General features: G+C 38.6%; 1 protein-coding gene across 1 annotated transcript; it reads right to left on the bottom strand.

Moving 5' to 3' along the window:
• Positions 1-3,081: 3,081 nt before the first annotated feature.
• Positions 3,082-13,107, bottom strand: b3galnt2 (beta-1,3-N-acetylgalactosaminyltransferase 2). Its single transcript, XM_008302598.1, has 12 exons — positions 12,911-13,107; positions 12,068-12,194; positions 11,576-11,676; positions 9,293-9,492; positions 8,944-9,039; positions 7,628-7,738; positions 7,432-7,510; positions 6,690-6,873; positions 6,221-6,346; positions 5,863-6,022; positions 5,725-5,781; positions 3,082-4,106 (listed from the first exon to the last, which is right to left on the bottom strand). Exons 1-12 carry the CDS (start codon positions 13,017-13,019, stop codon positions 3,969-3,971), a joined length of 1,488 nt encoding a protein of 495 aa, XP_008300820.1. The 5' UTR covers positions 13,020-13,107; the 3' UTR covers positions 3,082-3,968.
• Positions 13,108-16,618: the final 3,511 nt, after the last annotated feature.

Below are 16,618 nucleotides of genomic sequence, written 5' to 3'. Positions count from 1 at the left end.
GTAAATAATAAACCTCTGTTTACAAAAAAAAAAAAAAAAAAAATAGCGAATTCATTAAAAAAAAAAAAAAAAAAAAAAAGGTGAGCTGAAGATAATGGATAAACAGCTAAAACCTAACAACTGACTAAAGGAAATGAATAAATAGTTGAAATTCCTAGCTAAAGACGGCTGAAATAGTTGGCTTAACTAGCTACAAGTAGTGGATGAACAGTTGAAATAGCAAGCTGGCTAAAGGTAAACAGTTCAAAGCCTTAACCTATTGAAAGAAAAAGACATGAAATTGAAATAGCTCTTTATCTCCAGGCCTTCTTAGGTTAACATATAGCAAAAAGTAACGAATTGTTGAAATTGCTAATTAGCCATATACTTGAAATAGGTAGAGCTAAAAGTAAAGATTTAGCTGATATAGTTAACCTACAGGTAAAGATTTAAATTGTTAAAATAACTGATTAGCTGAAGCTAAGCAGTTAAGGTGTGTACTATGAAGTAAATTTAATGCGTTAGTGAGATATGTTGATCCTAAAGTCAGTACCACAGCAATGATAGCCATTATCGCTGATTTGGGTTTTAGGTTTTGTCTAGTCAGCTTACACAAAAAAGCCCAACTATGTCAAGCTTGCATCATAGTACATCTTTCGTAAATGGTTATCTTAGCTAAAAATAATAAGCCATTGCAGCAAACCATTAAACAGCTACATATGGCTAAAAAAAACAAAACCTAAACGCTTTAAATAAATTAGCTAAAAGTAATGGTTAAATAGCTGATACAATTAATATATGACTAAAAACATTGTTAACCAGGTAAAATAATTAGTTAGCTTAAGCTAAACAGCTGAAATGGTTAGCAAAAAATAAACACTTGGCATATTTAGCTGAAAGTAAGAAGAAAACAGCTGAATTAGTCAACTTATAAAGTCTTGTACAAGGTTATATTGCTAAAAGTAATGAAAAAACATTATTATTCTGCAACAGATGAAGCAATGAAGCGTACAGCTTTCTGCTACTTCAGTGGCAGCGGTATTAATGCAAACACACTCAAAGCAACCTAAACATCAGCAATTCAATTGAATAAATATTGTGACAATATACTCATTCAAGTGTGTTAAATGACACATGGCGGGTGGTGCCAATGTTTAAGCTCATCAGACCGGGCTGTGTGGGTACCTCAGGCAAAAAACAAAAAGATTAAAACAACCACTCGAGTAAAATTAAGTGTCTGCCAAAGCTATCAAGAAAATGAGACTCAAATTTGTAATGTCAACACATTCTTGTATTCAATCTGCAGCGCAAGAAGATGAGTTTTGGGAAGAGGTGAGACTCAAGATGAAAAGGATTTTATAAATACAATTAACTCCAGCGCCCAAGTTCTCTCTATTTTCTCAGAGCAGTGCTTGTCACAGGCTAAACGGATGATTGCACTTTCATGGCAAAATATTAATAGAGTGAAAATAAGTCAGTGGTTCAGGGAATTGTACTCTTGTCGTCACTTAGAAAAGATTACACATACACTTGAGGGCATAGACTATTCAAAACGTGTGGGGTCTATTAATATCAAACATATGGATGAATCAGATATTCTGGGTCAGTAAGATGAGCTGAGGTCTTTTCATCATGCCCCGTCTTATTGTTGCACTACTTTTCCAGTTCTGCTTCTTTAGTCTTTAAGCATCTAGCTCTGGGAGCGACTTTATGTTCACAAGTATTGATCTCTCAGAGAACAAAGGAATTCTTGAGTAGTGTTCCCCCTTGACACATTATTTCACACCATCTAACTCCTGCTTATGCCAATACATGAGGCTTTTTTCCATCCAAATATGATGCAGCTCCACATTATATAAACATACCGAATGATATGTTATTTTAAAAAATGTATAGAGGCAGGAATAAGAGGAGAAAACAGATCAACAAAAGGGGCTGAGCCATTAAATTATTATAAGGGAGAAGCCTGAGGAAACTGAGAATGTAACACATAACAGCAATTTGTAGGTAAGCATGGTGTGTTTTCTTTAAAGCTATTATGACAGATCTAGATTCAGCTAATTTAGTTAGATGGTATATGTGCGAGAACAGGACGAGAATAAAGGTTTCAGAGGATTTGGAGCATATCTCTGGAAATAAAAATGCTAATAATTTAAACATTTTACATCAGTGAGTGACAATATCCCCACAGCGCTCATCAAAGTTTCGACAAATTCAATAACTTCATCTTCTAAAGAAGCACTAGTGCAGAAAGTAGAAGTAGGCTTTTTTTTTTTTCCCATCTGCGTGTCATTTCCACGCTTCTCTCGGCTCACAATGAAGGGCTTCGAGCCAAATCAGTGAGAAAGGCTGATGGAGTGAAAAACGGCGTGCTTATCTATGTAGGAGAGTGGAACAGATGCGGATATGACTTTGTTATCATGCAGCTCACTGAACGAGAGGAGGCGAAAGGATAAGATGGGAGACAGAGGGAGGGCGGTCAGGAGAAGAGGAATGTCTGCTCCAATGTCAGGTTAATTGCAGGAACAGATTTCTTGGCAGGTAGGACAGGCCTAAATAAAACAAACGACTTGTATTATCCTCCATTAGTAAAATATTCAGCATCATCTTTCATTATTTACAAAAATATACAGCAAGGCAATCTAATTCTAGTGACTCAGCATCCATCATAAGGCTATACTTCAAAAAACAAACAAATCGCTGCAGCAGCTAAAAGCATGTGTGCAAAGGAGGCTCATAAAAAAAATCTAAACACACTTGGCTGGATGTGTTTGGTCCCATTGATTAACATGAAAACGCTGATCAATGCAAGGCTAAAACACACCGCAGGTTGTCTTGTTCTAAATTCCAGCAGAGTCCAGCACACTGTTTCAGGAAAACAATCGCTGATAGAGACCATCGTGGTTTCCTATTCCTTTTTATGTTGAGAAAATGGATTTCTGTAACAACCTGAGAGAAGTCTGTTTGCTGACTGCGTGTCTCTGCTGCCGACTGAGCAGCACTAACGGCTAAAACAAAGCTTCACACTCTACACAGAATCAGCAGCGCCGGTGAGTTTACCGAGTGCATCGACCTCAAAATAAACAGCGAGCAAGTCATTCGTCTCTCTTAAGTGTTCTTTATTACCTTTGAGGAAGGTTTCATAAAACCGTGTTAAATGAGTGAGTGTATTTCACAGTCGTTCTGACTGTTTTGTCAAGTTCCAAAAATCAGTGTTCATATCACAAGTGTTAACATACATACCATATGACGCCTAACAAATACAGTAAGGCCACATCACTATTTGCACAATAACAGTTACAGTACAAACTGTGTGTTTGTGAGAAAGCTCGTCATAAATCTACAAATAGTGATAGAGCATGAAAAGCTTAAGACAATAATTTACAAAATATAGCAATGTAGAGTAATCATCTTTAAAATGCCATCAAGTATCTGTTTTAAACCAAAAGGTTTAAGTCTGCACCAATACCAAGAGTACCAACAACTAGAATTTTAGAAAGCACTCAAGTCTTATAGATTCTGTACACAATAACCGTCACATGCTGGTTTTGCACATGGTTCTTGTCAATCCCTGACAGTTTACACAACGAAAGCATTTTATATCCACAATCTTTTTCCTGGTCCTCTGAAGACATTTTCAAATGTAATAACAGAGTTCATGATACAAATATTGACAAGATGCTACAGCTAAATGTGAGTTTTTAACGTATTCTGAAGCTGCTTTATTATGAAAAGCTTTATTATGTCTGTGCAGTATTTTATTAATGTTCAGAACTGGCAAAGTTCTCAAGATTATTTTTCAACAGAAAGTCCCACATTTGCAAAATCTAATTGCCTATATAATAATAATAATAATAATAATAATAATAATAATAAACTGATAATGGCTCAGTTTGGTGTTTTAAGAAAATCACAGCAACTGAATTGACAACCAGTGTTGAGTGCATTTTACCCACAGTGCCACATGGCGAGTGTGGCCTTAGCCACGTTTAGGGGTCCCAGGGACAACCGCAGGGGTCTCCACAGACCCTCTTTCTGTCCCAGAGGGCGTGCAGCTCCTCGGCTGTGTGCTGGGGAGACGACAGCATGTCCAGGTAGCACTCTTTCTCGCACAGCCAGCCGGGGTCCTGGAGACAAGAAAGAAGCAGGAGAGAGGCTGAGTTGATGCACAGACTGATCTGATTATTAGCTGTACACTGGTTCAGGTACTGCTCAGGTTAAACTGTTAATATGCGCATCTGATATGCTGCGTATGAACTCTGTGTTGCAGAGATTAAACCAGAACAAACTGGTCAAACTGTGATGAGATTTTCACAGACACCACTAGTAAATATTTTAAGGCTTTGTATTTGCCACAAGCTCATAGAATATGTGCAGTGTAATGTCGTGAGGCTGTGCTAAAAGGCTGCTGTACAGTAAGGAGTGAGCAATTTTTGAGTACAAATAAAATGCAAAATGTAAATGTGTCACAGATGTGCAGAAAACAATACGATATATATTTATAGAATACAAACAGAATAGTAAATTACTTTGTTACAGGCCTGTTTTTCATAGAAATATAAATGTACACGATTAAGGCAACTACAAAATTGAAGCGTGACAAGAGTAGACCTACCATTTCAACTGACAGTTTAATTTTATATTGTATCTTTGTATTTGTGGAGCGTATTAGTGAAATGCTGAATTTCACCTAATGAAGGCTAGAGGATTGAAACATCTTTAAGAACTCCTTCTGGTAAAAGGTTTTTACAAGTTTCCTACTTTTAATTTGAGTTAAATAAGTAGCCAACACCATGACTGAGAATTTTCACCATAAAACTGTTGTGAAGTCACTCACAGGGTTTTATGTGTAACAAAGCTAAAGAACCAATCCTGTCAACTCGCGGGGTGGAGCTTTCTTCAGAATCAGAATATATGGCTGAATTACTTCAAAATTACAACTTGTCATTGTGTAGCATAGAGCAGTTTAACAGTGTTTTAGCAGAGTAACAGGTGAGCTGGTGTGTCAGTGGAAAGACAGGCAGGAACTGATAGATCTGCAGATTCTGGAGAAAGCTGGGGCTAAGGGGAGGAAGCTAAGTCTAAGCTGTATTAAAGGCAGAGAGGGATTCCTTTTCATGGAAAAAAACATTAAAACAGAGTTGAGTTTTTTAGGGGTTAAATCACTGACGAGAGAGGGACTTTAAAAACTAGTACAGTATGCAAATTGTTCTCACAGTAGGTTAGTCTCCCATTGTTTTACATTATTTATCTCCACAAAGTCATATCAAAGGTGCCACATAAATAATGATGGAGAGCAAACTGAGTCATACACCTCAACTTTATCACTGACAATATCAACTTCAGCAGGATATCAAGCTGAGATGGAACAACCTAAACCGTGCAGCTTGAATAATAGAGATCAATGTTGTAATTTCAAGTAACATGTTTTTCTTCTGAACTGATTTTGACATCCTGAACTGTGCGTTGTACAACTATCAAATTCTTTTTTCCCTCCACATTTTTTAGCTCTTATTTTCTAATATTTCTTAATGTCAGACACTGAATGCTTATCTCATGTTGATAAATGTTGGTGTGCTGTGGAGACAATGATGGAATATGCAGGTCTTCATCATTCCTGACAAAAGCCTGATAAGTTGTTATTTATAACAGTATTAGAATAATGTCAGTAGACCAAACCAAATCATTTGCAATCATCCGGCTCCATTGAAGCTGGCAGTTTAAGTCAGTCGGGCAATTCCTCACCTGATATTTCTGTGGTCCAACAGCTGCCATCCATATCCCCATGCTCACATCCTCTCCCTGTAACGACACATCCAGGACAGACTGCTCACATTAAGATCATGATTAGCTGCCACAGTTACTCAGTGCTCAGCACTCTACCTGGTAGGCCTTCAGTTTCTCCGCATTACTGGCGAGCCACTGGACCAGGTCACGAGAGACTACATAGCCGGAGCCGCAGGCAAACGCCGGGTAGGCCGGACTCGCATACTCCAACTCCTGCCACTTCCCGATGCGATCCACTGCCCAGCTCTGCCTGAAACTGGGTCAGGACGGCAGATACGTTATCATCAAGTCCTGTCTTCTTTTTTCACCTGACCAATCATCATTTTGACTACGCTGAGCATTCCTGTTTCTTTCATCTGGAGTTCAGCTGACAGTGCACCGAAGTTAAACTGCAAACACAAGTGGATGCAAAATATACACTGTCAACAGGAATCGGAGACCAAATTGTACTTACTTCCCCCACCAGAAATTGCTGCGTTTGAGACCCTTGTGGTCAATCTTCATTAATACTGAGTCCACATCGATGTAACAATCATCATCCGTCTTCAGCAGTAGATTAAAGTCAGCATTTCCCACAGACCTGCCAGAGAGGGAATTTGCAATCTTAATTAAAGCCCACCTTCTGATTTTTTTTGCAATATCCCAGAGTGGATTTACTTTCAAATACCACAGAGTGCAGAGAAAGACGTTTGCAAACAAGTAAAAACTTGTCAACTCAAAGCTTAAGCTTAAGACCACTCTATATTTTGCTATCTGATGACTCATAACTGTACTTTTCTTTTCCCCTGACGTGTGATTGCAATCGTGATTCTAACAGCAAGACATTTTGAGGCGACGACACACTTTCATTTCAGGTTGCTGATTTCCTCAGAGGGCCCAGGCAATTTGGAGACAGAGAATCGAGTCATTAGCACTTGGCATACCATTTATAGAATTGAAGCAGTTTGGAAGGCACGTTCCTGTAGGTGTCTACCACGTCTACGAACACCATGTCGCCATGCCTCAGGCTCTCCTCCTGCAAGGTGGCATCCTCCTGTCTCAGCCTAGAGGCATGGTGCTCCATCCTGGCTGGGCGGCCCCGCAGGAGCCCCGACAGACCATCTCCATCTGACACAGTGAGAGGGAGAGGAACGACGCGAAGGGGGCGAGATGAGACAGAAAAAAGGCAGAAAACAGCATGAACTCCGTTAATGGTGGAGTTTGGTCCTAAATTACATTTTCTTTAAGTCACATTAACTTTTTATTTTTACAAAGTTCAAATAAACCAAGGCACTTTTGAGAGATATCAACTTTAATCACTGGCTGAGTATGATAAAATTACAGCATTGTACAGAACGGATCATTTGTTCTGTTTTCCAGAAATATTGAACGATGAATTAAATTTTGTTTTCCACAAAATGACTAGAAATGCAAACACATGCAGGTAAAATCAATAATGAAGCACAGCAGGGAGGAGAGGGGGGGAAAATGTTATTTTCCATTTGGCACATATGCAAGAGCCCTGAGGAGAAAAAGAGCTAATCTCATAACCTGCCAGAATGAACAATGTTTTTTTTTTTTTAGAGCTTTTACACAGGGACTGCTTTTACAACAGCTGGCTCATAGAGCGATTTGATCGACCTTTTTTCATAAAAAGCTCAGAATTAACAGTGTTGCTGGACCAACCGTAGATAGTGAATGTGAACCCCCCGGCCAGACCAGGAAATCCAAGAGCACTTCTATGAGGCAATATGCCCTCTGCAATCTGCAATTCCAAGAAAAGAAAAAAAGAAGAAGAAAAGTTTTTAACTGCTTGAACTTTTCCTTTACTTTAAAACTTGAGAGGATTTTCCTGCTACATGTATTTCATGTGAGTACGTACAGAGGAGAACTTGAGAACACCTCCTCCATCGTTGAGCTCCACAGAGGAGGAGTTGACTGTGGTCAGAGCAGCCGAGTCCAGACTCTCCCAAACCAGCGTCCCCTCAAAACCCTGGATAGAAGACAGACACGTCTTTCATGCTGCACAGCGCTGTTCAGTCCAACGCTTTTAAAACCAAACGATTATTGGCGTCAAGCCCTCAATACTGTTAAAATTTGATGGTTCCGAGTCGTTTACATTCTACAGTTACAACCTCACATTTTTTTTGAAGCTGATTCTAGTATTCCTCTGCCACAGTTTTATTAAACATTAACTTAAAACTCCTTTGAAATCATCCTTGCTGACATCAGGTGGTTTAACATTACGTCTTGCAGCAGTAAAGCACAGGTGAACTCCAGGACCCTGTCACATTACTGGTGTATGTAGCTGCAGCCAGTGATTCTGATTAGGTCAGGAGTGAAATAAGAGCCCATATTGTGTTATTTGTGTTTTCTTCTCTTTCCTTTAGAGTACAATATACCTTTTCTTGAGCATGTAAAAGGTCTGCAGACTAACAAAGTCCACAAAAAGAAAGTTATTCACCTCCACAGAAAGCAACTCTCCTCATCAAGTCCAGGGTTTTCTTGCGGTACTTATTTACGTCACCATGTAACACATTTGCATAACTCCTGTCTAGCTGCTAGTTTAGAGCTGCTGTCTCGAAGTCCATCATTATTTTCTCACTTGAGCTGCTGCAGCTGAAGCTACATCTCTCTTCCTGCACTCATTAATCTGGGGTTACCACTGCCTCGTTTTCATTGGGCCAGCTGACCAATCAGAGCCGACTTCTGAGGAGGGGGGCCTTAAAGAGACAGTAGCTAAAACTGAGCGTTTCAGACGGAGGGTGAGAAGAGGTGCTGCAGCAATGTATAGTCGGGAGAAAATAATATATTTTTTAAAATATTATAAGCACTTAAACATATCATAGTAAACCCCAAAAATAAAATGATAAACCTCGGAATGTGCACAATATGGGCTCTTTAAAACTTTGAACCAGAGAGGGCAGCAGAACACTGTTTTTTAACCTGGTTTTAAGTTGCTCTTTAATGGCAGCTTGAATGAAGAAGGATTTTAAAATCACATTTAGCATTTTATTTTCTGTTGCAAAATAAGTCATTAAATGATTTCCTAAGTTGCTTCCTTGAGAGAACTATGTACAGTAATGGGATACAAATTGTTGGATAAATTCATGAATTCTATTAAGATTATTTTAGTTGGAGTTAGTTGTTGTGGGGCACTTTAAGTCATGACTGCTGGGTAAATGTGGAAAAACTGACCTTAGGCAAGATGAACTGCTCCACTGGTTTGTACCACATCAAGTTCACCATGGTCCCTGTGCTGATGGAGCTGAAGCGAGCAGTAACCACAGCCTCCTGCAAAAATACAATCACTCCTTTTTATCCATAAAGAATTCACGAACAAACTGCTGTTACTGTCATACATGCTGAATGTTGTACACCACGCTGCTCTCTAAATGGCAGTGATCCAAGACGAGCTGATGTTTGTGTCTACGACTGAGGGAGTAAACATCAACCGCACAAAGTCCTCCAGCTGCCCCCAGGCTGTGTATCTAGCAGGGTCCACACAAAAAAAAAAACCCAACATACGGGATACGCTCGCTGTTACCTCCTGGTCCAGCTGGAGAAGTTTCACCGTCACGTTGCTTTGAAGCTCGGGCCGGGTCCCGCTGGGAAACACCCCTAGTCTTGTTATAACCACTGGGTGGAGGACCTTGAAATCCAGGGCAATGGCGGACACGTCGGAGGGGGCAAGAACCGAGGGGTCCGACACCGTCACAATCTCCATGTCTGCATCCTGCCCCGTCACTGGGACACAAGGGAGGGCAGAGAGTCACCGCACAAGCACATGTGAAATTTATTGCAATCCCCACAGACAGAGCGGGTGATTCAGGGAGAGCGTTCAGAGAAGAAGACAGACTCTGGTAAAGCTACACCATCAGCACTTTGAGGAGGCCGTTGTCAGGACCGCTGTCTTCAAAGTGAGGCTTCTGCTCGTGAGTGTGCTTTCTTAATTACAAAAGAGCATTTTATTACCCAGGAGATCAATGAAAAGATCAAGGCTGTTAAAGCAGAGCAGGGTTTTCTACATCATATGCGTTCTATACAACTTCTAATGCTCCTTTCAAAATAAAGACAATTAGAGGACAGACAAAGAGCGAGCAGCAGTTTATCAAACAAAATGTTTCTCACGTTGACTGAATGGAATTGAGCTGTGGGATTTCACTGCTGTGGGAGGATATATTTAATATTTCTATGCTGACTAACTATATATGCTTAGCTTATGCACACTTGTCAAAACAAATAACTGCAGCGCTCCCTTGGCACTGGCCATCTTGAGAATGCTAGTTTAGTCATTGGAGGCATGAATAAAGCTTGGCATAAATCAGCAAGTATTACCACAAATTTACTGTTATTCAACATTTATCCGTAATTATTTAATTATTATTTAAATATAACAACATGTAATGTCCCGTGTTGTGCAAAATTCAACAAAACAGTGCACAGATCAAACCATTGTTTTTCATTATTGGCAACTTGAAGAGTGATGTTGAGCTCTGGGGAAAATGTGATGCAGTTGTTTTTTTTGACATTTTATAAACCAAATGTTCATCCATTGGTCAAGAAAATAATCTGTAGATCAATGAACATTATAAAATGTCAGAAAATACTAAAAACAAAGTGCATCATGTTTTCCCCAGAGTTCAACATGATTCTTCAGATTGCTTGTTTTTTGTTTTTTTTTCCCCACAAACACTAAAAAATATCAAGATATTCAGTTTATTAAGTCATTAAGAAATATCTGTAAAAGAAAAGCTGTAACCAGTCAAGTTTGAGCCATTTTTTGCTTTAAAAAAAAAACAAAAAAAACATTCTGCTAACAATTATTCATTCCAGCTGTAGTTGCACGCCTATAAATACTGTAATATGTTGTTCAGACCAGGGTTTAAGTTTTAAAGCTTAGAATATCATTACAAATTTGTTTCCTCCTGATACAAAGCACAAACGCTGAGTGTCGAGAGCAGGATTACCACAACACATCCTGAGAAAGCTAATCAGCATTCACCTTCGTGTAGTCCCAAAGAAAAATCCCTGTGATGAATGCAGCACAAACAAACATATTTCAGCTACAATTAATTGTCCGCTTAACACGTGCTTCGACCTGAATCCTGAGTCGGGTACCCAACTGTGTTTAAAAGCGGCTATTGTCTCTTTCTCTTCCAATCACACCGAGCATCTCGCACCAAAGCTGCCTGCCTCTGATTTCTGAAGCGAATCACGTCAACACTTACAACCATTAACACGGCAGAGAGCAGAGAATATGCTGGAAAAATAAAACACTGCCATGACCCTTAAGGCCATCGTCTGAAAAAGCCTATTCTGATGAGCAGTAATTATGTTTTCATGAAGGCGGCAAATACTGAAGCGACCAGGAAAAGTAGTGAAACGGCTGAATTGGACTGTCGTTGTGAAGGTGAGGGACGTGACAATTACTGTGGACGTTCAATCTGACGGTGACCGCGTTCAATTATTTGATATAGGGTGCGTCTGCGCTTCGTATGGCTTCACTTTTCAAGTGTTCGTACACACTTCTAGTTACCCTGCAGCAGCTACATTGACTGTGAGACATTTCTGCTTTGGCCTTGGATATAGAAAGGAAAAGAAAGCTGTCCTTGAGCTGTGGGTGAACATGAATAAAGGTGTTTTACTTTTTTTTTTTTTTCCTGAACATGCATTCTTTTCATTCTTTCAACTCCTCTGCTGTTATTCTGCTTCAGCTCTATTATTGACAATTGGACATGCAGGCAACAGATTGCAGAGAACATTTTTTTTTTTTTTTATTAAAGCCGCAGATGCCATTCATTAGTGTGTTTTTCTCTCTTTTTGTTACCTGGCTCGGTGAAGTTCAGCAGGGAGCAGGAGTATGGATCCTCTCTGTCCTCCTCTGGAATGGGACACCCATGTTCACCCACGATAAACTTCACCCCCACCCTGGACAAAAAAAAAAAAAAAACACACACACACACAAATGCATTTGTGTTTTTTTGTGCAATATTTGGCTAAATTTCTAAAGCTTGTCCATCTATCCACCCTGCGTTGCCATGGTTACTGAGGGTTGCTTAAAGGCCATCACACCTTATCTGTGCTCAGATCGCTGAATGAGAAGGAAATGGACAAAAAGGAAGAATGAAAGAGAGAACAATCTTGGCCGCTGGTCAGGTGAAGATAAAAGGGTTGATGGGGCAGTTGGTTATTCGCTGCCAGCCGCAGGCTTTATTTCCACTATATGAATTTAGCCTGACAGGTAAAAAAAAAAAAAAGAAAGAAAAAAAGAAAGAAATTGGAAAACAAGCAGGTGATGTTGGAGCTCTATCCTACAGACCTGTGCTGGAAGTGGGGGTGATCTCGGAGGTAGCCCAGCCAGGTCTCTCTTATCGCTTGTCGCAGTTCATAATGATGTCTCGCTGACAGCACTCCCACCAGAACTTCATAGAACGGTAATGGTTCATCTGCATTGAAAAGAGAAAGCACTGAAAAAACCCTCACACAACAGGTTGCTATAGCTGGTCATTTCCACACAAAAAAAACAACAACAAATAAACAACCAAAAAACGCCCAATCAGGGGGTATTCAATGTAAGAATGGGGATAAATAATGACCTACAGTTGGTGACAATGATAAACAAACAAGCAAGGATAAATAACAAAATCCACACTTTGCAGATCTCCTGATTTATGCCTCTCATTCCTGATCCTGACAGCAGTTTCCTCTGATATTTAGTTTGCAGTGACTTATTGTGATGCATGCTGTAATTGCAGCTCATAAAAAATCCATGCCTTCATGCATCAAAAGCTGGTTAAACTACATTAATGTGATGAGAGAGTGGCTCCACGCAGCAGTACAGGACTGATCATAAGTGATGGTGATCGGTTTGCAGCCGGAACAGAGCACAGTAGTTGGACTGAAACAAGCAGATGCTCGGCTCTGTTTCCTCACGTTTGACTCTATCCCAGCAACGCCCAACACTACTCAACTGTTAGATTCACATTATTTCCCTCTCTTTCCCTCTGTAGCGCCAACACACAGTCCGACCATTAACTACCTGTTCACACACTAACTAACAGCCACAACGGGGCGGTAAAAGCAAAGTTAGCCCGCCGCTCGGATGTAAAAAGTTGCGGGGCTTTGAGGAGGTGAAGCTCCAGGGTTGAGGCTAAAAAAGTACCCGAGAGTGTGTTGTTGTCCAGCGGGGTGGAGGAGGGTCGTTGTGCCAACCACAAGTGCACCAGGACGGCGACAGCACAGGGCAGCAGAATGAGCGCTAGCCTCCGCATGGACGGAGCCCTTCATTCAGCCGGAGCAGCCTTCAGCTTTAGCGGCGCGGAGCCTCTTCCTGAGCCGCACGGCACTGCACGGTGTGAGCTGCTCCGTGTGTGCGCTTCATTTCAGCTCCGCAGCTCTCCGCCGGGCTCTCAGCACTGCCTCATGTCTGCCTCCGCTGCTCGGAGAGTCGGACCAATGGGAGACGAGGAGCCCTGCCGCGGTGCACTCTGGGAGGTGAAGTTCAGCTCTGTAGCCAATCAAACACAGCGATGCTTCTATTGCTACGCTACTATACTAATTGTATATTATAAAAAGTGTGAAAATGTACATACAAAAAATATTGTACAAATTATAATTTATTGTCTTTGTCCTATTGTTGCTGTATGTATATATAAATTATGTGTTTTGTTACAAAAAATAGTATTATAAAATATTATTGTCTCAAAAAATTAGTTTAATAATATTTTTATCACGGTGAACAGCAAATTATTATTTTTTATTTTACAATAACATAATTTTTTTTTTTAAATATAAAATTATTGTTGTTGTTGTTAATGTTGCTACTACAACTCCTACTACCAGTTGTAATCCCTTTACTTATGTTTGGATGCGTGCTATATGCTCTAATCTATTAGTATACAAAATAACAAAATTTTATTAATTAATTAATTAATTAATTTATATTAACCTCTTAAAAGTAATCAAAAGTAAAACACGTTACGTTTTTTATTATTATTATTTTATTGTTATTTATATATTTTGAATTTTTACATATTTTTTATTTAAAAAATATTTTTCTATATTTTCTTCAAATATATGTCCATTTTTTATATTTTGCATTTTTAAAATTTTGATATACTTTATAAGAAATAAAAAATGCATATCACCAGCTGAAAATTAGCCTTGTGCTAAACCCCCGGCGTATTTACTACAACCTGAGATTGTACTTACATTAATACGCACTGTCTCGTATAAATAAATAAACAAGAGCTTGGGTCTTAAGAGGTTAAATCAGTAGTTGTAGTCCTTTTACTTAGGGTTAGGTGATTGCTATACACTCTAATATGTCATCAGTAGTGATAGGAATACAAATATATCTACATGTATTAAACTATTATTTTCAATATAAAATTATTAATATTATTATTTTTTGTTGTTATCTGAATTCATAATCCTATGACTTAGTAACCATAAATAAAGTAAATGTCTTTTACACAGTTTTACAAAGTTATAAAGCTGTAAATTATAACAAAACTACTCCAAATACTATAGATATTTAACATTTGCATTTTTACAACTTTTACAAACTAGCTGAAATCTAGAAAGGTGAGAAATTTGACATCTGTGTGAACATAAGTATATTTTTCACTGTATCTTTGGGAAGATCAGTGTTTAGAGCCAAATCTTTCGGCTTTTTTTTTTTTTTTTTTAAATCAAAACAAAAAACAGGTGTGTTTGTGGTTCTGTACATTTTGCATACTGTACTCTAATATGCAACATACACAGTTAGGTTGGACATTTTGGGGCAGGGGTGGGAAACAATTAAAAAAAAAACAAAAAAAAAACACCAGATTATTGCAAATACAAAAATTAATAACACGCATTTAAAATCTCCCCCTCATAAAAGTACATCTATCTATTCTAATTTTACTTCTTACTATTTTAATTGTGTCCAGCCTCCAATGAAGGTGAATGTGTGCACAATAGCAGGCTTAAGAAACACAATTTTGCATTTATCACGTCTCCATTAAAAATAAAGCAGCAAATGCAGCTTCACTTAACCCACATTAAGGTAAAAGAATGACATAAGCACAATAAATACTTTATCACATGTCCTGAGAAGAAAATTAAAACACTACAACACGGAAGTGGACCTTTGCATGCATCACATAATCCCAGTTTTGTTCTTATGTTTTGTTTAGACCACAGTGAATCTCTTGTGAAGTGAAGAAAATATTCTAAGAAAGGAGAGAAAAATTATCACATGAATCACTTTATCTTCCTAAAACCCAGGTGGCATGTTTTACCTTTAAGATTAGAACATAACTTTATTAAACCCGTTACACGGTGCTGCACATAAATCATTTAAATGAAATCTATTGTGCATGGAGATAGATGCTTGAGGAGGATTTCTTCTGACTCTGAGAGCACCAGTGTTTCTCCTGGAGAGAAGGAGAGGGCCACGCCACCACGAGCGCCGGCTGCCATATGAGTAAACATTTCATTTGAATTGATTTTAATGGAAATCCAGTGTTGCATAAATGTCATTTTAGAGACCTTACCACCCCTGTTTGTGAAAAATAATAATGTAATGGGAAATACTGCCATGTACTGTATGCCAGTGTCATGAGTGGAAATCACTGCTGCAAAACACCACGCTCTGCCTGTAGATAAATAATCTTATCAGAAATGATTACTATTGTCATGTATTTTGTGTACACTTTGGGACTCACTGCTCAATTTGGAAAATTGCTCCAGCACAGATTTTCAGTATTATAACCTACTGCCCTAGGGATAATTACTTTCCTGTGCATTATATAATCCTTTTTGGACTCATATTCATAGATATACTCATTACAATGATTTAGTTCTCCCCCTGCAACACATTATTCATTTGAAGGGAAAAGGCTATTCATAGCATGTTCAGGGTTTCTGGAAACACATCCGAACATCCTGCTCTGCGGTGGTTACGCAGGCCTCGTCTATCCGAGTTTGTTGTTTATGTCTCTCATTTCACTTTTTATTTATACGTTGAAACTTATTTATACTATTCCAACTCGTGTGTGTTCTTGTCTCTTTCTTTTGCAGCTTTCAAAACACTCAGGACTCAGTGCACTTTTCTCCAGATCTGGATAGATTTTTTATTATTTTTTTTCTCAGTTGGGTCCCAGCTGAGAACCATGTGTCTGCAACATAACACTGTGACTTATGTCTTCAATTTCTTACTCAAGGGTTTTTTTAAAAAAATTATTTAATTTTTTCTTATCTGAATTGAGTGCTGCTGACTCTGAGACAAATTTGTAATTTGAACTGTATAAATAATATTTTTCATTTAAAAAGTATTTTTCTTTAACACCAATTAGCTCAGGCTAAATTAAAAACAATTAAATATAAACTACGGGAAATCGACATTCTTTAGTGTTATTATTAAGAGACAACAATAAAAAACTAAGGTAATCTTCTTCATAACATTGACTGTGTGGGTGTGGATCGATCAGATTTTATTTACAGTGACCTAACAAATCCTGACGCAACTTTATGTTTTCCTGGGTCCTGCACACTTTAAACCAATGAGAACTTCACAAAGAAAAACAGAAATCTGTGAAAAAATAAAAGTGTTCCAACTTCAGGAGACAATAGTATATTCATGCAGGACCCCATCGCTCATTGCAAGCAGCTGATTGGCCTTTAATTTGAAATAAATGTAGATAATAATCCACAGCACAGCTGGTCCCAAGGATTTAAAAAAAAAAAAAAAAAAATCATCTTCTATTTTTAATTACATCCTGCTCCTCTGGGATTGGTTTAGAGAAATCGCTAAGAGATACCTGTATTCCCCGTATCAGTGTAATTCATCAAACCTGTCTTTTTGCGCATCACAGCTACCGTG

This window comes from Stegastes partitus, unplaced genomic scaffold, assembly GCF_000690725.1.
Source record: "Stegastes partitus isolate 25-593 unplaced genomic scaffold, Stegastes_partitus-1.0.2 Scaffold1, whole genome shotgun sequence".
In the NCBI taxonomy this organism is placed as follows: domain Eukaryota; kingdom Metazoa; phylum Chordata; class Actinopteri; family Pomacentridae; genus Stegastes; species Stegastes partitus.
The sequence above is the reverse complement of the archived record's forward strand: the minus strand, read 5'-3'. Positions and strand labels throughout refer to the sequence as shown.

Coding starts and splice junctions, on each gene's coding strand:
- b3galnt2 (XM_008302598.1), bottom strand. CDS start 13,019: ATGCGGAGGCTAGCGCTCATTCTGCTGCCCTGTGCTGTCGCCGTCCTG. Junction 7,739..8,943: donor AGCAGTTCATCTTGCCTAAG/GTCAGTTTTTCC, acceptor TCTTCTATCCAG/GGTTTTGAGGGGACGCTGGT. Junction 6,874..7,431: donor GTTCACATTCACTATCTACG/GTTGGTCCAGCA, acceptor TCACTGTGTCAG/ATGGAGATGGTCTGTCGGGG.